The 21,722-nt window shown below is 38.7% G+C and overlaps 1 protein-coding gene across 1 annotated transcript in view; it reads right to left on the reverse strand.

The window, feature by feature from the left end:
* Ufsp2 (UFM1 specific peptidase 2) overlaps positions 1–21,722 on the reverse strand; it is a 93,983-nt gene that overhangs the window by 62,859 nt on the left and 9,402 nt on the right. The window contains exons 3-5 of the mRNA XM_067143664.2: positions 18,584–18,817; positions 6,733–6,942; positions 6,559–6,652 (exon numbers count right to left, since the gene is read on the reverse strand). Coding sequence (XP_066999765.1) covers positions 6,559–6,652; positions 6,733–6,942; positions 18,584–18,817 — 538 coding nt within the window. The remainder of the gene's footprint in view (positions 1–6,558; positions 6,653–6,732; positions 6,943–18,583; positions 18,818–21,722) is intronic.

Raw genomic sequence — 21,722 nt, forward strand, 5'->3', positions numbered from 1 at the left:
GCTTTCTTGGGAATAGATATAACAACATTGTGCCGAAAATCAGATGGGACTTCTCCTGTCTCATACATCTTACACACTAAATGGAATAACCTTGCCATGCTGGTTTCTCCTAAGGCAGTCAGTAATTCAGAGGGAATGTCATCAATTCCATATGCCTTGTTCCTATTTTGGTCACTCACAGCTCTGTCAAACTCTGACCTCAAAATTGGGTCTCCCATTTCATCAGCATCAACAGCCTCTTCTTATTCCAGAACCAAATTATCTACATCTGTACCTTGATACAGCAATTGGATATGTTCCTGCCATCTTTTTGCTTTGTCTTCTTTCCCTAGAAGTGGCTTTCCATCTGAGCTCTTAATATTCATACACCTAGATTTCCTTTCTCCGAAGGTTTCCTTGATTTTCCTGTATGCAGTATCTACCTTTCCCAGGACCATACAACCTTTGACATCCTTGCACTTCTCCTTCAGCCATTCTTCCTTAACCCATTTGCCTCACATTTAAATACCATAGGACTTCACTAAGAAATCACATTTAAATACCGCTCTACGGCCGTCGTCATCACACTATTATTTAGAAAATCATACAAAACCAACCAGTAAATATTCCTTTCTGAAAATTTGCATGCATAATAAAGAAGTAATAAACTTACCAATGCCGCTATTTTAGTACGTCTGCTTGGTGTGGTACACCTCAAAACATTCTTCTAAGTGAAGAGCTACGCCACACTTTTTGCACTGCCAGCAACTTTCGCTTCTTTTACTCCGGCTGTAGCACACAACACACCTTCTTGTGACTTTTGATTTCTTCTCTGTAGGGGGAATACGCATGGGAAAGTGGGCCCATGATTTAGCTTGTAATCTGGTTGGGGTGGTGCTCGCTGAAGGTCGACCTCGAACCGAGTACTCCGGCAACTGAACAGTCTCTAGTAGCTGCTGCGCAATGCTAGTTCGGAAGTCCGTGTAGCTCGTTTTTCTGTTAGCAGCGATCTTGTGATACACAGTGAAGGAATTGAAAATACACATATCCAGGAGGTAAAATAATATTTTCCTATATCCTTTCACTGTGCGTCGCATGACGGGGAACAGAGCTGTAACCTGATCCTGAAGGTCAACACCACCCATCCTCTTCTGATATTCAAGGCCACACTTGGGCTTTATCACTTCTTCCCTCGGGGTTTGTCCTCTCTTTCGTCTGAGTTTGCCTGTCCCTGTCATGCCAGCTGATTTGTGTTTAGTGGTGAGAAAGCAAACATCCTTGTTATCTTTCCACTTCACACACAACATACTGTTGGCAGCCCACGTCTCATATTCTCCACGTTTTAGTTTCGTCTTACTGATATCGCGAGGCATGTCTTTTCGGTTCTGTCTAACAGTTCCAATTACATTCATCTGCTTGTCATATAGCCTTTTGAATAAATCTGGGGAAGAATACTAGTTATCTAAAAACAATGTATGTCCTCGGCCTAACAAGGGTTCAGACATGTTGAGAACAACGTTTGTACTTGCTGGCAGACTTGGATCCGTTACATCATCACCTACATAAATTTTGAAAGACAGACAGTAGCCAGAACTTGATTCATAAATTTTGTAAATTTTTAATCCAAACCTAGAACGTTTAGACCTATTACACTGGACATATGAAAGGTGGCCTCTGAATTTCATTAGACTTTCATCTAGAGCAATGTCTTGTGAAGGTAAATATAATTCTGAAAATTTGGAGCAGAAATGTTGTATTATAGGCCTAATCTTTCTTAGTTTGTCACTACTATCGACTTGTTCATCGTCAACAAAATGTAAAAATCGTGAAATTATAATAAATCTTCCCCTGCTCATGGTTTCACGAAAAATAGGAGTGTTTATACACCTATTTTTACTCCAGTATAATTGTATTCTTGACTTTTGCACTTGTGACATTAGTATAACTAATGCAAAATATGCCCTAATTTCGTCGGGTGTAGTCTCAAACCATTTGTCATCGTCTTTCAACTTTTTTCTGTCAGGATTGCTCAACTGTTTTGCTGCATATGAATTTGTCTCGACAGATATTTTGTCAAAGGGTTCATGTATTCACAAAAAACTGAGAGTTCAGATAGGGGCTGCGTATCAAACTTTTTCAATAAATTTTCGCTAACCCCACTGTATTCACTAAACTTATGTACAACAGGTTTATTGTCACTTTTTGTCCAGTTCCAGTCAGTCAAGTTAGTCTGTGTCGAGGTACGACAATAATTATTTCACTATGCTGGTCGTAGTAGCTTACTCACTGCCCTATTTTCTTATTCAATATTAAACCAACTCCTGCATTTCCCCCGTTTGATTTTGTGTTGATAATTCGGTAGTCGCCTGACCAAAAATCCTGTTCTTCTTGCCAACGTACTTCGCTTATACCAACTACATCTAACTTTAGTCTATCCATCTCTCTTTTCAGATTCTCTAACCTACCACAATGATTCAAACTTCTAACATTCCACGCTCCGACTCGCAGAATGTCAGTATCCATCTTCCTGATGATTGCTCCCTCTCGTGTAGTCCCCACCCAGATATCCGAATGGGGGGCTAGTTTACCTCCGGAATATTTTACTCGGGAGGAAGCCATCATCAGTACATTATTCATACAGAGAGAGCTGCATATCCTCGGGAGTTAGTTACGGCTGTAGTTTCCCGTTGCTTTCAGCCGTATAGCAGTATCAACACAGCTAAGCCATGTTGAGTATTATTACAAGGCCATATAAGTCAATCATCTAGACTGCCGCCCTTGCAACTTCCGAAAGGCTGCTACCCCCCTTTCGATGAACCATTCCTTAGTCTGGTCTCTCAACAGATACCCATCCGTTATGTTTGCACCTGCGGCTCGGCTATCTGCTTCACTGGGACACGCAAGCCTCCCCACCGCGGCAAGGTCACATGGTTTTAAAGAGAGGAAAGATAAAATTAGGGAAACGTAAATATGAGATCTGCTTGAAAGAGTGACATGGACAATTCTTATTGGTCTTGAGTAAGGACAGACTTTTATAACTTTTCATATTATTCACCTCAGCATTATTTGATCTCTTAAGTGATATAAACATGTTTCTTAATACTCTGGCAGAAATGTGGTTTTTATTGGGCATATTTTTGGATTTTAACATTATGTACAGTACAAAATATAGTCATATTTGGAGCACTTTTAATTTAGAAATGAATTTCATAATTACCAAGATAAGTTGTATTTAAGAGAAATATAATTTTTCAGTATATTTTTAAAACTGCCTTCACTTTCTTGAAAATTCTTGTGAAACATTCTTTTAATGGAATTTGAAGTTTCAAGTCGTCAGCTTCCAGCCAGTGGCTAGGCATGTTTAGAAAGTAAGACTCTTCATCATCTTCGACCTTCCCGCCATCTCTCTGTCGTCACTTTGGTCCAGTTCTCACCTATTTTCTTCCCCGCTTTTCCACTCCTTTCAGCCATGTGTCTCTTGATCTTCTTCCTTGTGTCTTGCCTTCCACTCCCGTCATGCTTCTTCCCGTGTATCCTTTCCCTCACCAGTCTCTTCACGTGCCCATACCGTTTAAGCCTTGACTACTCTATCCTGCCCTCCAAAGATGATTACATGTAATATAAGTCATATTTGGCTCATATTGTCAACTTTGAATAGTTTTATGATTTTATCAAGAAATATGTCCATCTTTACATACTTAAAATAGTTATTCCTTAAAATAAACAATAGTTTATTTAGTTTAGAAAAGACATTTCAAGTACTGTCAAGGTGAAACTTTTTCTTATAAAATAATAAAACGATCCTCCAATGGTTTTACTTGCACTATTTCTCTACCCTTCTCGCATCTTTGAGGAATGTTTATGCTTGTCTTCCCAGCCTACTTATTTCCCTATAATTTCTTTTATTTTCTAGAATTAAGTGAACTGACACAAAAAATCTGGGAATGCCTTGAGAATAGATCTATACCATGTGCTTCAATTAACAAAGTCAAAGTGCTGTATTACCATTGCCAGAGTTGTGTGCAAAAAGGGAATGGATATTCAGAGTGGTTTGAGACTAGGCAGGATGTACAACAAGGCAGTGCATTATCCCCACTTTTATTCATGATTGTAATGGATGAAATAATAAAAAGAATAATACAGTGTTGCCTGTTAGTCAGCAGGACTTCCATACTAACATCAGTCTAGATGAATCAAAATTGGAAAAAGTCCATCAGTTCCATTATCTTGGCAGTGAAGTAACAACAGATGGCTGACCATTTGCAGAAATAACTAGTAGGGTAGCACAGTTTTATCATCTTGTGAGAAAACTTCTTTGGGATAAGCAAGCTCCATTAAGATCAAAATTAGTACTCTCCACAGATTTTTTTTTGTACCAATTACCACATATAGTCTAAAAACCAGCATCCAAACCAGCAGAAATATCAACAAACTAAAAGCAGTGGAAATTAAGTTTTTAAGAACTATCATTCAGAAAACACGGAGGAACAAAATAAGAAACGATGAGATACGCCATCCAGTCCAGGTGAAAAAATCCCTTATTGAGATCTCTGTGTTGAAACCTGGATTGAAATGGTTTGGTGTGTGGTCTGCTGGGCTGAGTGGCTCAGATGGTTGAGGCGCTGGCCTTCTGACCCCAACTTGGCAGGTTCGATCCTGGCTCAGTCCGTAGTATTTGCAGGTGGTCAAATACATTAGCCTCATGTCTGTAGATTTACTGGCATGTAAAAGAACTCCTGCGGGACTAAATACCGGCACCTCAGCGTCTCCGAAAACCATAAAAAAGTGGTTAGTGGGACATAAAGCAAATAACATTATTATTGCTAAAGTGTGGTCTGAGAAGGAAACTAAAGGCAAAAGATCAAGGAAGAGATGGATCGATCAAATTAAAAGTGATCTAGTTGTACGAGGTCTGGATTTGCAGCAGGTTATGGAAGAAGACCTACATGGACAGAGGTAAATGGAGAGCGTTCATTCACCGCACCCAGGAAACTGAAGCTGGTTCAAGATGATGATGATGAAGCTGCCTAGGTATTGTACTAGCTGTTTCCCACCAATTATTATTACTCCAGTTGTTAGTTTCATGTTGTACTGTTCCATGCCATGCGTCCAACTGCTTCCTATTTCCCTACACCATCAAATCATCTGTGAACTTCACTGCTTTAATCTTTTCTTCCTTCCCCAAATTCCTCTGCGATTCTTGTCAGTGTCTCACCCTTTAAGTTTCGAGTAGCAGGCAGAATATACTCTGAGCTCTCTATTCAGAAACATTTTACGACACAAAAGGAGGTTTGGCAGCAGTGGAGATTTTTCCCACCACATGATGAAATTTCTTTTCTTGAGTTACCTGAACCAACTTCATAGCCGACCTGCTTAAGACAGATGTATGACAGTTTGTCTGTCATAAATGCATGCATGGACCTAATTCCTAATTTTTACTTCATAGAAATCCACCCTCTAGTTTTTAGAATAGATATCATACAAATGGGCCATAGTAAATATGCAGATTTCCACTACAAATGGAAGAAATTTCTACACCTAGCTGTGATGTGATGCCTCTAAGCAGACCATCCAGTGACAAAAAAAGAAAGTACAGTGGCAAAATCACTGATTTTGACAAGTGTTATGATACTTGTTAAGGTTGACAATATGGGCTAAAAATGAATTTCATTTTTGTAATATCTGATTTTGTTCATACATTTACAGAGACAATTAGTTATATAAGGCGTAATCAAAAAGTCTCCGTCTAAAGGCATTACTGCAGCGGGCATGCAACATAGTGCGACTCCGATGCGGTTATATAAACATGGACATGTTGGCAGTCGGGTTGTGCTGAGGTGCTTGCATTAAATGTGGCCACACGAACTATTGCGACGTTATTACCAAATACGTCCAAACAGGACCAATATGCTGTTATTCTGTTCTTGGATGCCAAAGGACAAACACTGATGGAGAATGAAGACTGTGTGGTGCACCAAGTTCTGCACGGGTCGAGTTTTGACAGAAGATGCCTGTCGATCTAAGAAGCCAGGTTCATCCATTACGGACAACAACAAGTGGGCAGTGAATGAGATCTAAAGTCCTGATCTCTCCCTATGCAATTAAAGCACCTTCGGTCCCTTCAAAACGGCCTTGAAGTATCGAAGCTTCCACAAATGAGGATGTGCAGCAGGCGTATACGGTCTTCTTCACGCAGCAGGACACAGTGTTTTACCAAACGGGGATCTTCAACCTGGTGCACCGGTGGGATGAGTGCTTCAATGCTTACGGCGATTTTGCCTGATTGGTACCCCGATTCAGGACTATACGGCTGCCGAATGTAAACTTTTTGATCGCCCCTTATATAAAAAATGCAGATATAGAGTTTGTTTTCCTAAAGGAGTTAGCATGTTCATATTTATTGTACCTATAAAGCCATAGGCTAAATAAATAAAGTTCAAAAAGACTCCTAAAAACAAATTTACACAAATGGAAAATCATATAAGAACATGAATACACATTCTCTTAAAATTACACAACATGCAGAGAAATAATTCAAAAGGTTGATATCAGTTTGTTAACTGTGCTTAAAAATCATACTTTTAATGTGCTGTATAACTGGAGCTGACTTTGCCTGCGATTCTGATCGGACTTCACTGGTAGGTTTCATCAACAAGTTCACTGTTAGAACATCCTGTAAGTTAAGAAACTAAATCAGCAAAATCGCACTTAATGTCCAAGTTTGACCTATCAAGTCACAATCTAAGTACTTACAATTTCTCTTGTGTTTTTACTGTTCTTCTTCTTTATCTTTATGTTACAGCCTTCTGACAAGTATTCAGCATTTTTACTACCGGTATAAAGATCCCACAAGTCTCCAACAGTGGGCTCTCCTGACAGACCACTTAACCCACTTCCTGTATCACTGCCCAGAAGATATATGTTTGTTCTTGGGAAACAAAAGGACAGCATTCCTGCAGCTACCTGGAAAAGAAACAATGTTCAATAATCTTCCTATACTCTTTTTTTCCCTCTTTTTAAGTTGCTTTATATCGCGCCGACACAGATAGGTCTTACACGTGATAATTCATTTTTGGATCCGTATTGAAAGTATTTGTATTAAATAACACTAGTATATTTTTATTGTTTACCCACCTATTCAATACAATACAATCTTAAAAATTGTCCTTATCAAAATTGTTAACATAAAATTAATACATTGGATCATACATGTTTCGCCTATCAATAGTAGGCATCATCAGCCATATTACCATAGGAATAGATCAGGCACCTGATTGGAAATGACTTATGAATACTGTTAAAAAGTAACTGTGTCTTGTAAAATTGATTACAGACCGTTAAACAACTATTACAATATAAAATGTAGTATACTATTACTTAATAATGTGTGTGTTAATATTTGAGTCTAAAAACATGACAATTATTTGAGAATTATGACACAGGTGGTTGATTCTTGATATTAAAAGATATTACATAAAATCAGCTTCATGGTCCGTATCGCACTTCAATAGATTCACAATTAAGTATTTATTTATTTTCCACCTAGTCGATACAATGATTGCTTAAGGCAATTTTTAATGGTCAAAAGTGGTACATGTTTCGTATATTATCAACATCTTCAGCCACATAACACTGTTTAGATGAAAAATATATAAAATTGACAAAGTAATGCTTTAGAGGAAGTGTCCTTAAAATTAACATAAGACTGACAAGGACACTTCCTCTAAAGCATTACTTTGTCAATTTTATATATTTTTCATCTAAACAGTGTTATGTGGCTGAAGATGTTGATAATATACGAAACATGTACCACTTTTGACCATTAAAAATTGCCTTAAGCAATCATTGTATCGACTAGGTGGAAAATAAATAAATACTTAATTGTGAATCTATTAAAAGATATTACAATAAAGTTAAAAATCAAAATACAAAAAGACAAAAACTTAAATGATGTAATAGGTAACAAAAGTCCTCTTTACGAACCGATTCCAATTCTATTACAAAAAATTCAAAATAGTAATTTTTATAAAATATTTAGCACCAAAGCAGTAAACACTCCCACCAATCTAAATACACACACCACCCCCTCCCCTTCTCACGCTGCCAGTATCATGCGCAACGAATAAGCCCTTCTCAAGCTCAACCCCCTCCACCAAGACTTCACAAATACAACATGCGAAGTAAGAGCTCGGCGACTGCCAGTTGCTCTAAAGCTCTGAACATAAGTTAACATCTCAGCGGTCGAAGGGGTAAGTGTCAACACTTTTCATTTAACTTCCACTATTTAGTTCCCTAATTCCAATTATGATTCTTCATTAAATTTTCTAAATAACTCTTTAATTACAGAATTTCATCACACAACTTGGCTACCCACCAACTGACAACAACTTTTACTACAACAACGTTCCCTTTTGACTAGTACGCTCAATTCAACACGTCTAACAACAAAGAGCCACACCTATCATAAACTCTTCCCACAAATATTACATCAAAGAAGATGGCCTAATCACGTCTACACAAACTCCAATATAGCCTACGGCACCAGCATTCTAACTAATATTATCTCAAAAACGAACCACGCCATATGAAAATTCTTCAAAATGTATAGCATTTAAATGAAAATCAATACTTATCAACTTCAAGAAACAAGGACTATTACCAATGCTCAACTTTCCTCAAGTTTTTAACAATACGCCATTTGACAATTAATTGGAATGTGCTTTCCGATTTTTAACTTTATTTACATTATTATAATATCTTTTAATATCAAGAATCAACCACCTATGTCATAATTCTCAAATAATTGTCATGTTTCTAGACTCAAATATTAACACACATACAGTAGAAGTCCGTTATAGCGAGAATTTACAACAGCGAAAACTTTACTCGCTATAACGGATTGTCGTTATATCCGATTTTTGTATAAAAGTCGGGAAACCCTTCATGCACTTTAAAATCGGCATGAAACGGCAAACCGTATGTTCAAAACTTGCGTTTCCAAAGATGATATCGATACTACGGCTTATTTTTGTTGTTTTTCGTAATCCGATACTACGTGAAAATGTATGTTTAATTTCATTCTGAAAAAAAAAAGTTCCGTATTTCTCCGAATCCAAGATGAACCCCACTTTTTCCATCAAAAAATTTAAATCAGGCTCAAAAATAATGTAAAATCATACAGGCCTACGCATTTTAGACTATTTTTAGACGCCGAACATTGACTTGCGTCACGCCGTATTTCTTTTTTTTTTTTTTTTTTGCGGCTGCACAATTATTCTTTATTTCCGCGGGTTAAAGGACCATTAACTTAACATTGGCATCATAATATCGAAGAGAACTCGTTGAAATGTTCCGGCAATACCTATTCCATGCGTCTCTACAATACAACGATCCATCGGGAAATTATTCTTGCTGTCTATAAAACTGTTACTTTTACGCAGCGTCAGATATAACCGGCTACCGCTACACGCACGTCTCGCTTGTCGGGTGCGGCCACATTCAACGGCTAGCGATGTATAGGCCTAATCGCGAACGTTGAAAGTCAACGAACGAGTTTATTGCGCCACGGTATGGCCAACCGCCCTTGCGTTTTTCGTGCTCATACCTCACAATTTCATCATCGACTTCTTTCAAGCGTCCTTGTTGCGGACCACTGAATGCATTTTTGTACAGTACGCATTTTTTTGGTTCTTTGTCTTCACTCCAACTCCAAATATTGGCTTTAGTTAGGCCTATGCCGTATTTTCTTGCGGCTGCACAATTTTTCTACATTTCCGAGTGTTTAATAAACATTAACTTAAAATTGGCACCATAATATCGACTAGAACCCGTTGAAAATTTGCCGGCACCGGGCGAGTTGGCCGTGCGCGTAGAGGCGCGCGGCTGTGAGCTTGCATCCGGGAGATAGGAGGTTCGAATCCCATTATCGGCAGCCCTGAAGATGGTTTTCCGTGGTTTCCCATTTCCACACCAGGCAAATGCTGGGGCTGTACCTTAATTAAAGCCACGGTCGCTTCCTTCCAACTCCTAGGCCTTTCCTATCCCATCGTCGCCATAAGACCTATCTGTGTCGGTGCGACGTAAAGCCCCTAGCAAAAAAAAAAAAAAAAATTGCCGGCAATACCTTTTCCACGTATCTTTACAATACGACTATCCATCACGAAAATATTCCTGCTCTCTATAAACCTTAATTTTACTAAGCGTCAAGTACAATAGACGCGTTATGACTCTGCCACTGAGTAGACATGGTTTTTCTAAGAATTCGAAGGGTCGCATGTTTTGATGCCATTCTGCAGATTTGAGAAAAACACAGGCACTGTACACTGTACAACCGGTAGCGATGTGTAGTAAAGAGGCGGTCGTTTATTGTCAATGAGTTCTGTGCGCGTGTGAAAAGCAGCGTGGTTACCGCGGTAGTTGCCAGTGGTATCCATTAACTTACTGTTAGGCCGCGAATGCAACAACCCTTGAGTTTTCGCATGAGATTCTGAGGAAAAAAAGTCTTGGATTCGGAGAAATACGGTATCACTCCAGAGATTTCTGTGGCAAACACCTCAGCTTTCTTCTTCAAACAGCGTCACCTAACCTAACTTAACCATGTATGTAGCCTATCATGAACACATATTTGAAACGCATGTAGAGAAATAACCTCCTCGCGAAAAATGTACATGTAAATAGCTGTAACTAGACGCGAGAAGATATGAAATGTCCTCTGAAATCAGTGATGTACTCTGCCATATCTTGAGGTGTATGACATTCTCACGTAATTTCCGTATATAACACTAAAATTAAGATATCGTTTATTCAGTCTTTATTTTTACGAGTTAAGAACTGCTATCGGCCACGTTATTTACACATTTATTACGAAAACGTGTTATACTCTTTCATTTCGAATTTTCTTTAGAGAACAGCAGTCGATGGGTATTACTAATCAACTCCATCGCCTTTGAATGTTAACGAGAGAGTTCGCAAATGCACAAAGTGAGAAAACTATACCATACCGTAGATGATCGATCGCATTTTGTTGCAAACGTTTCAGTTTTCTTATGCAAACAGCGTCACGTATCCTCACACCACCGTATTATACGTATGATGAAAACACACTTCAAGCGCCGGTAGAGAAATTATACCTTTCTCGTTATACATTCTCATAATAGCCTTTCCGTAATTTAACCAGACGCGACAAAATACAAAGTAACCTATGACATCAATTAAGCACTCTGCCATATCTCGAGGTGTATCCCATTCTTACTTAATTGCAGTATTTAGCCTCAAAATTAAACGGTCGTATAGTCAGCCTTCATTTTTAACGAGTTAACAACCGTTATCAGACACGTTATTTACGCATTTATTACGAAAATATGTTCTCTTTCATTTCGAATTTTCTGTCGACGGATATTACTAATCGACTCCGACATCGCCTTCGAATGTCGACGAGAGAAATCGCTAGTGCACATAGCGAGGAAACGATGCCGAAGGTAATCGATCGCATGCAGTATCATCGCTGGGGTGAATAAATATCGGTAACGGAAAAAATCGCGCGCGCTTAATCGCTCGTAATAACGGATGCGCCACTGATAGGGTTCTCGCTGTAACCGAAGGACGATACACAGTTTAATATATGAATTTTGAAGGGACAGAAAAAAGTCGTCGCTATAACGGAGTTCTTGTTATATGCCGTACTCGCTATAGCGGACTTATACTGTATTATTAAGTAATAGTATACTACATTTTATATTGTAACTAGCCGGTGTACCTGTGCTTCACTACGGAATTCTACATTGTATACAGTATTCTACGGTAGATTAGGTAGTGTACACATTGTGAGCAAGATTGTGTTATATTGCATAGCACTTAACTTTACCCTAGAAACGCGACGCGGAAATAACCAAACATCTTTTCTCATATGAAGAGTGGGTTAGGGAATTTTCGTTGTAAAGGTAGGCCCCACTGCCTGCATCAGTAACAATCAAGCTGGGGAGTTTTCATTATAATGGGAGACACTCACTCCCCACCTGCCTTTTTACATCCTCAGAAAGACTGTCTTAGTAGTTTTCCCAACTGAAATGAACATAGGTCATTACAATGACATCAGTAAGAATGGCGTGATTAAAAGCAATGCTTTCATATGAAATATTCGATCTAATGAAAAACCACACATTCTCTCACTTTTAACGAACAATACTATGCTGCCGATCTAACAGTCCAAAGTTCCAGAGTTGGAATGATGAAGCCGCAGAGAGCTGTGATCCGTGAATAGACTTCGTCTTATTTTCGGTCGGATGGGGGTGTCAAATAGTTGAGACTCCCAGGGCAAAAGCTATACCCTCTTACTCATCTGATTAATAGGAGTACCCGATGAGTCGGAAAATCTCTGTTCACTACACAGGCGGCGGGAAAATCTATATGACTTGGAGACAAATTTTCCTCCAAGCCAGAGGAGAAATCCCCTCTTCACTGCTAATTTGGAATAAAATTAATGTAGAATTTAATAAAAGTGAAGAGGAAGAAGCTTTTCTTAGGAAACGGCTCTTTTCAGAGTTAAATTTTGAGTTATTTCGTGAATGATGGTGCTATAATTTGGATTAGTCCTAAATTGTAATTCTATACCAGGTCATACTACTACTACTACTACGTGAGCGTCTGCCCTTTTTTTTACTAGTTGTTTTACGTCGCACCAACACAGATAGGTCTTATGGCGACGATGGGACAGGAAAGGGCTAGGAGTGGGAAGGAAGCGGCCATGGACTTAATTAAGGTACAGCCCCAGCATTTGCCTGGTGTGAAAATGGGAAACCACGGAAAACCATTTTCAGGGCTGCCGACAGTGGGGTTCGAACCTACTATCTCCCGAATACTGCATACTGGCCGCACTTAAGCGACCGCAGCTATTGAGCTCGGTCGTCTGCCTTAATTATGCACACTGCTCATTCAAAACAGCGCGTCAGAGTAGGGATCGAATAGCTGGAATACTATGAAAACCAGTGTGCTATGTACCAGCAGTATCAGAAAATGTATGAACCAGAGGAATTGCATGCTAGAGAAGAAAGTTTTCAAACTCCCCAGCTATTTTCCACCAATTTTCAGTCAGGCTGTTATACGCAGTACGCAGCAGTAATCCCATCTATCTGAGTTGAGCGGCAGCATAAGAGACAAAGAACATCACCACAAACAACTGTCAATGTAATGTTATTGTTGATCAATGTTATGCACTTTCAATATTGTAGGCCTTCACATGTAGTTTCCTTCCAACTCTGAAGTACCACTCTTATCATAGTTGGTACGGTAAAAATGAATAAAGCATAAATTGCCCAAAATTGTATTCTCTATAACTTTTGTTATGTAGTACTTTTTGGTAAGACCAATTACACGGGTATTTAAAAATTAAATTTTAAGCGCCTTCCCCTAAACTACAATTTCATCGGGATGAATAAAAATGTTTATAACTTAGACTGTAGTTTATTATTTCCCAACTCTATGTACCTATTTTAATTAAATCTTTTAACCCATTATCTCGTGGCTCGGAGTTGATGTGGACTTAGAAACAAAAATACAAATTCGTGAATATCTGTTATGGTAACAATGTATGACATAAATGATCGGAAATTTAATTCTATATAACTTTCGTTATGTAGTATTTAACGATAGGACCACTAATTAACATAAATATTTGAGAATTAAATGTTAGGCCTTCCCGTAAACTACCATTTCACTCAGTGTGATTAAAATGATTTATAGCCTAGATTGTTGTGGCCCATTCCCTGACTTTACATACCGATTTTCATTCAATTCTCTGCAGCCGTTTTCTCGTGATGCGCGTACATACATACATACATACAGACAGAAATTACGGAAAAGTAAAAAGTGCATTTCCTTGTTACTATGGACATGACCGATACAGAAATACCATTATTTTCAAATTCTGAGCAATGTACAGACAACTCTTATTTTATATATACAGATAGTTGTTGAACGATCTCTAATCAATTTTACAAGATATAGTTACTTTTCAACAGTATTCATAAGTCATTTCCAATCAGGTACCTGATCTATTCCTAAGGTAATATGGCTGATGATGCCTACTATTGATAGGCGAAACATGTACCATTCAATGTAATAATTTTATGCTAACAATTTTGATAAGGACAAAGTCCTAATTTTTAAGACTGTATTGTATTGAATAGGTGAGTAAACAATAAAAATATACTAGTGTTATTTAATACAGATAGGTTTTATGACGACAATGGGACAGGAAAAGGCTAGGAGTAGGAAGGAAGCAGCCGTGGCCTTAATTAAGGTACAGACCCAGCATTTGCCTCGTGTGAAAATGGGAAACCATAGAAAACCATCTTCAGAACTACTGACAGTGAGGTTCGAATCACTATCTCCCGAATACTGGATACTGGCCACACTTAGGCAACTGCGGCTATCGAGTTCGGTCCTACACTCTTAATACCGTATGTACTCTCTGCATATCTAGCACAAAAATGACAAGCTTTTATTTTGACAAAGACTTGCAGTCTTTTTCCAATCAACGTACACAGGTCAAGTTAGACTAGCTGTTTACCCCACTGTTGACGGGTTCATTTTTATGCAATTGCAATCGTAAATCCATCTAGTGAAGATGCATATCACTGGACCAAGTCCAATGTTTCAAGTATCTCGGCTGAGTGCTTGATTACAGCTGGAAAAACATTCTTGAAATTAGGTCCCAGACTGAAGGACTGCCTTCAAGAGAATTAGTAAACTTCTCTGCAACAGGGACTTTAATATTAATCTCTATGTCCATTTACTTTGGTGTTATGTATTCTCTATTTGGCCTGACGGGCATCATCTTTTTAATGAGGAAACTTCTGCGTCTGCTGAGACTTGGATCCTAACAGAGAATAATGCCAAAAAACTTTGATAGTTTGAGATGTGGTGCAACTGACACCTGCGCAGAATATCATGGGTGGATAGTATATGTTACAGTGGGGTACTCCAATGCCTGAACAAAGAGCTAGAGGTCATGCACAACATCAAAAAGAAGAAACTTGGGTACATTGGCCATATCATGATACAGATTTTGATTCCCAAAGGGAGGTCAAAATATTTATCTTGAATGAGTACATTCATAATTCCAATATAAGTGGTCCATTTATTGGAAATTATAAATTTTCCAGTTAACTCATTCTTGGTTGCTATTGTGCCAATTTGGGCTGATCAGGTCGTAACTAACACACTTACCAAGGTGCATGGCTAGTGTATGTAGTACAGCCTCGGGCAGTACCGATGCACTATAAAAAATTTGGCCTGACGGGCATCATCTTTTTAATGAGGAAACTTCTGCGTCATTTAGCTGCCGATCAACTTCTACTCACCCACATGCGTGTCGTGTTTGTGGTGGGGAGCATGTTCTGGTACTACCAGCAAATCAAGACATTCAGAAACTACAGAATAAAATAAAGCCCATGAATTTAAATCATGGTCGGCCGCTATTCGCTTCTGAGAATACGTTTTCCTCCTGCAATTCTTCTTAATGTCTGTTGGCTCTGTTGAGATGTCTCCGATGACTGATCAGCCAATCTTCACATGAAACATGCGATCACGCAGGTCACATCTTAGGGTGGGTGGAGGACGCGGTTGGATCTGATGTAGTTTGCGCTTTTCATGGGTTTTAATTTCTTGTCTGCAATGTGCCTGCTCAAACAGTGAGACACCTTCTGCAGTAGCTTTGCACCAATGAACACAGTTTTGAGCAGTTGTTGCCCAGGTGTTAGCATTTATATTGGTGCTATTCATAGTCTTAAGCTGGTCTTTATAATGTTTCAAAGGAGCACCTCCGGCCCTTTGCCATGACCAATCTCACAACAGAGAAGTTGTTATTTGCTTTACGCCGCACCGACACAGATGGGTCTTATGGCGACGATGGGACAGGAAATGCCAAGGAGTAGGGAGGAAGCGGCCGTGGCCTTAATTAAGGTACAGCCCCAGCATTTGCCTGGTGTGAAAATGGGAAACCACGGAAAACCATCTTCAGGACTGCCGACTATGGTGTAAGAATCCACTATCTCCCGGATGCAAGATCACAGCTGCGCGACACTAACCGCACGGCTAACTCGCCCGGTGCAGAGAAGTTGTTTAGGCAGTCTGCTATCATTCAAAGTGTCTATAGAATAAAGGACAGTGTGGGCTATAGCACTGTCCTATTGAAAATATCCATAATCCTTTTATTTCTGTCAGTTCATTAAAAGGTGGATGCAAAATTGTTGTCACATACACATCTGAATGAATGTGGTCATCGAAAAATACAGGCTTAATTATCTGCAATACACTTACAGATAACCAGACCCCTATTTTAATGGGATCCAATAGCACTTCCTGCATAATATGCACATTCTCAGTACTCCACAAATGCACATTTTGAGAATTTACATGTCCGGAAAGATGGAACTATGCCTCGTCAAGACATAAAAATTAGCTGTGGATCCGAATATCTATTGGTAAACACTTTCAAAAAGCCAATTACAGAAACTTATTCTTGCAGTGAAATCTATTTAGTGAAGTTACTGCACTAACCTGATTTTAAATGGTTGAGTCCGGCTGCCTTGTGGGCCAACCTGATGGATATGTTTGTTTTATAAGTTAGATTTTCAGAGACCTGCTTCTAACAGTGCCCAAATATCTCCAAGTTTATCTTCAGTTAAAAATGTGTCTTGTCTGCTTCCTCTGTACATATAATAGGAATTACTCAAAGAATGTTCCAATCAACACTCTAATAGGTACTTTTACACAATTTAATAAATGAATACGGGTTTCGATTCTCCTAGCACCATCCTCAGCACAATCAATACATGAATTAAGAAAGGTGTTTAAATAACACACATTACAAATATACACACACAAAAATACACATGATATAGCTAACATATATTATGTCACTAAAAACATGTTAATTGTGAAATAACTTCCTTCAAGTTAAAATAGTGTTTTAAAACTACGTGCACAACTCATTAATCAAAGTTTGTCTTAAAATGTTATATGGCACTTGTGACTACAGTTCTTGTAGAGTTTCTGTGAGAGTAGATGAGCTGAGATTAATTTGACACCCTTATTTACTGTGAGTCTAAACAATAATCTAAAACACACATTTGTATCGGCACTTATAAAACATTGTTAAAATGTGTAAAAGTGCCGTTGTTGAAACAAGTCAATTAATATTAATGCAAGTTGTGAATATGACCAGCTGACACTTATGGTGGGCTGCATGTGGGTGAGCTGGGACCTCAGACCTCATTACGGAGTTAAAATGGAACAGCGGATGTGTTGAAATTAGGTACTTGTGTGATGGTACGGCCGTAGTTATATGTGTAGAGGGATGGATAGTCCGTGGAGAAAAAAAAAGTAGATAATGTAAAAACTGTTGTCTGCCTAGACTTTAAATTATTACAGTAAGTTAAAAGTTGTTCAAGAGTACTTACTCCCCGTTCTCATGACCCTGCCACTGGCTAAGTTAGGAGTACACTGCTTGTCTGTGTTGGTGTGAAGCTAGTTGCTGGATGACTATATCATGTGTATTTTCATGCACATCTATTTCTAATGTGTGTTATTTAAACACCTTTCTTAATCCATGTATTGACTGAGCTAGGGATGGTTCAAGGTGAACCAAAACTGGTACTCATTTATTAAATTGTTTAAATGTACCTTTTAGAGTGTTGACTGGTGGAACATCCTTTTAGTAATTCCCATTATATAAGAGAATCATCAACACAGAAATGAAAAGAATAATAAACTATCCTCTGTACACCACAAACTGAATCTGTTGTACACCACTTTTTTTTTTTTTTTTCCCAGGAAACATTCCACCAAAACAATTTGGTGTTCAACCAAATACTTCAGTTTCCAATTGATTACTTTACTTAATACACAAATGATACACACAACAATATACAACCAAGTCACACACACATTACAGTACAATTCCGGGAAGCAACTAACTGCTGGGATGTTTTGTACAGTCAGGGGAGTGGAAGTTGCTCGGCAAATGAATGATGCGGAAGTTTCCTTGTAAAATGAGACCACTGTATTATTTCCCTATGTTGATACATGCAACAGACACCTGGACAATGACAAAAAGACAGTAAAATACAGGCCAATGATTTGAAAATTTTAAGATGACAGGAAAGATCAGACACAACAGAGTAAAAAATGACGATGTTAGGAAGGAGATTGGAATGAAAAAGCTTGAGACGGAATGGAGAGAAATACACTGAGATGGCTTGGGCATATTAAGAGGAGAGAAGAGGAAGGACACTGAAGCAGATAAGGGAGACAGACTGAAGGAAGGAGAAGAGGAGGTAGACCCAGACTAATGTCGTCGGACTTGATTGAGAACAGGACAATAAGGGCCTGAATTGGGAAGTTGGGAGCAGAAATAGTGATTGGATAGAGGAAAAATTAAAGGTGGGATAAACATCTCAGCCCAGCTGAAAAAGAGAAAGTGGTGATGATGAAAAATGGACAACTCAAAAGGAGGCTTTTCTACAAGATTATGAATTAGATTTTACACTACAGGCATAACACTTGGATATTTATACCTATTCACTGACTCTGATAACTGACATACCTTTTTGTACAAGTTCTTCAGGGCATCTCGTAATTCATTCTCATCCAACTCCGAGACAAGTGGTAGTCTACCCTGTATACGGAGATAGAGAAACTCCTTCCATAGCTCTGCCTCGTTCACTATTTCAAAAGGTTTTTCTAGCAGTTTCTCATGCAGGTGAAAATGAGTTTTAATGTCCTTAGTGCCCAGTGTGGGTAAACTCAGCAACAATGGGTTGTCTGTAATGTCAACTTCCTGAAATATAAAAATTTAAAAAAAAATTCTATTCCTTACGCAGGTTAACATGAAGCTCAATGTAATTTAATTAAAATTATTTATGGAAAAATTAATGGCATATTTTTTGCTGGGCTTGCATACATTTGCTGTAAAATATTAAATTGCACATCAGTCTCTATCAATTTTTGGACAAAAGAGTTTTTAAAAAAAGGCAACATACAGAGGCATACAGGATGGTATATCACACACAATGTTATCATGTATAGAAATGTCTGTCATCCCATACCTGCCAACTTTTAGAAATAAAAAATCGGAAGATATTTCAATTCTTGGATTTGTTCACGTATATTGCGCCAAAGTCTCGGTGAAATAAAATACAAGATAAAAGGCATACACATCTACAGTTACAATAGACTAATTGATCATTAAATTTAAAATCCTAAACTTAGAAAACATAAAAATGGTTACAAGAAATCGTTAACGATCTCGGAAGAAAATCCTTCATAGTTTCTTTTATTTGACCGTAAAATGAAAGGAAATTCAATTTCATAGGTTTCTGGCCATACTGTGGAGAGAAAATACCAGAAACTGTCACCGAGACAACTCTCTGAAATACATTCAAGTCATTCAAATTATGAACTCAGAATGAACACAAATGCAGTGAAATACGCAAAACTACCACATACAGAACAGATCAATACGTCTCATACATTATTTATTTTTGCTAGTGGCTTTACGCCGCACCGATACAGATAGGTCTTACAGTGAAGATGGGATAGGAAAAGCCTAGGAGTTGGAAGGAAGCGGCCATGGCCTATATTAACGTACATATTAAGGTGTGAAAATGGGAAACCACGGAAAACCATCTTCAGGGGTGCCGACAGTGAGATTAATACATTAATAACATAAGACTCTGACGGGGGGAAAAGTACAGAACCGCAAGAAAAAACATGTGGACTACAACTCCAAAGAAACTAGCAGAGAAACGATGTTAACAGGGCGTAAACCACACAATAACAAAGTAACAAACTCGTTCTTTTGTCCCGATTAATGGAGTCACTAGCGCATGCTAGCCTCTCTCGCTTTCCGTCCAGAATTCCCAGCAGTAAAGCACACACGCTGCTGTAGTGTGCGAGAAACACGATACAATCACCAAATAGATACGCTTGAAAATGACACAAGCTCATAAAATTATCCTAGGGGAAGAGTATTGACCGTACTGGAGGTTATATTGGTCAAAAATAGGAAGAAGTAAAAATAAATCAGAAAATGGGAAGACGAGTTAAAAAACGGTAAGTTTCCGGGTAAATCAGAAGGGTTGGCAGTTATACATGATGTCTATTGTAGAAATGCTTAATTATAAACTCATTTTTCGTCACTTTTTGCTATTTTTTAAATGTAGGCCATTTGTAAGTTTTTAGGCAATGATTTTCAGAAGGATTGATTCACTGATTCATTTCAATATAATAGCAGCTTTGAAATAAACAGTGTCAAAATGTCCAACATTTAATTGGGGCACCGAGAAAGTATCTTTGTACACTCCTTAACGTTTTCTCACTTAAAACAATAATCACCACCACCACCACTTAATGTTTCTTGGAAAACCCACAGTTTTGAAGTGACAAGATGCTGGAACTAATCTGGGCAAATGTCTTAGCGATGAATCAGATGTCGTGTATACATTTAAAAATATTTTAGTGGGATTGTGGAAATACGTAAAAGCAGATATACCCAAACGTGTGTTACTGAGAGAGTGGTGGTGGTGATTATTGCTTTGATGATGATGATGATGATGATGATGCTTGTTGTTTAAAGGGGCCTAACATCGAGGTCATCGGCCCCTAATGGTACGAAATGAGACAAAATGTTATGACAAATTAAAAGTCCAAAATCCTCCACTGACCAGAATTCAAAGCATGAGGACAAAGAATGAATGTATGGACGGATATGAATTTAAAATGATCAGTGGAACTGACCCACATGCACCGAAACTGGCACAAAACAATAGTATTACTGACCAAGGAAATACTTCTATAGCATGATGCTGAATCGATTATGCTTGTAGTCGAAACAGGTCCAATATTCAAGTCATCGGCCCCTCATAATGATACTTATTGCTAGGAAATTAGAACCATGCTATTTGTCATTTAGCGGTACTAATCAAAACTAGCGTAGACTCGCAGTATTCCACACATTATGGTACTATTCACAGGTAGTGTAATGCGCACATGTAACACACAGACCTATGGTGTTTCGCACATTGCGGCGCTATTTACAGGCAACGCAAACCTATAAAAGCAATGCAAACCTATGGCGTTCCTCACATAACTGGACTAACCACAGGGACCCAAACTATCCCGTGGTATTCCTCACATAGAGGGAACTAAGCATAGGCAAGGCAGAACCATGGTGTAGCTCATCCCATGGTGTTGCTCATATAGGGGTATGAATCACAGTTACTGTAACACCCTCATCCTGATTCACACACTGTTGCTATTAAACACAAACCTATTGCGTACGTAACATAGTGGTACTACGCGCAAGTAAATGCGACCCACGGTGTTCCCTGCGTGATGGTACTAATTACAAGTAGTCTCATGGTTTAAATTTACTCATCTCTTGGTCACCCCTTTTAGTCACCTCTTACGACAGGCAGGGGATACCGCGGGTGTATTCTACATGTGCGTCCCCCACCCGCACGGGGTACTGTGTTTGGTCTGCGAGAGGTATTTTACTTCCCTCAAGTCCGCTGGCAAGCCGGTTAGGACCCCTTATGCGCCACCTGGCATGCGCCACGTGGGAGTATAACCTCCCCCCTGCTATGCCAGCGTAGTAGGTTCGTGGGATTATTGTTTTAAGAGGAAGTACAACTAGGTAACCATCCTCTATATAACACTACCCAGAGAGAGAAAATGGAAGGGAT

The sequence above is a fragment of the Anabrus simplex genome, chromosome 3, assembly GCF_040414725.1.
Source record: "Anabrus simplex isolate iqAnaSimp1 chromosome 3, ASM4041472v1, whole genome shotgun sequence".
NCBI lineage: Eukaryota > Metazoa > Arthropoda > Insecta > Orthoptera > Tettigoniidae > Anabrus > Anabrus simplex.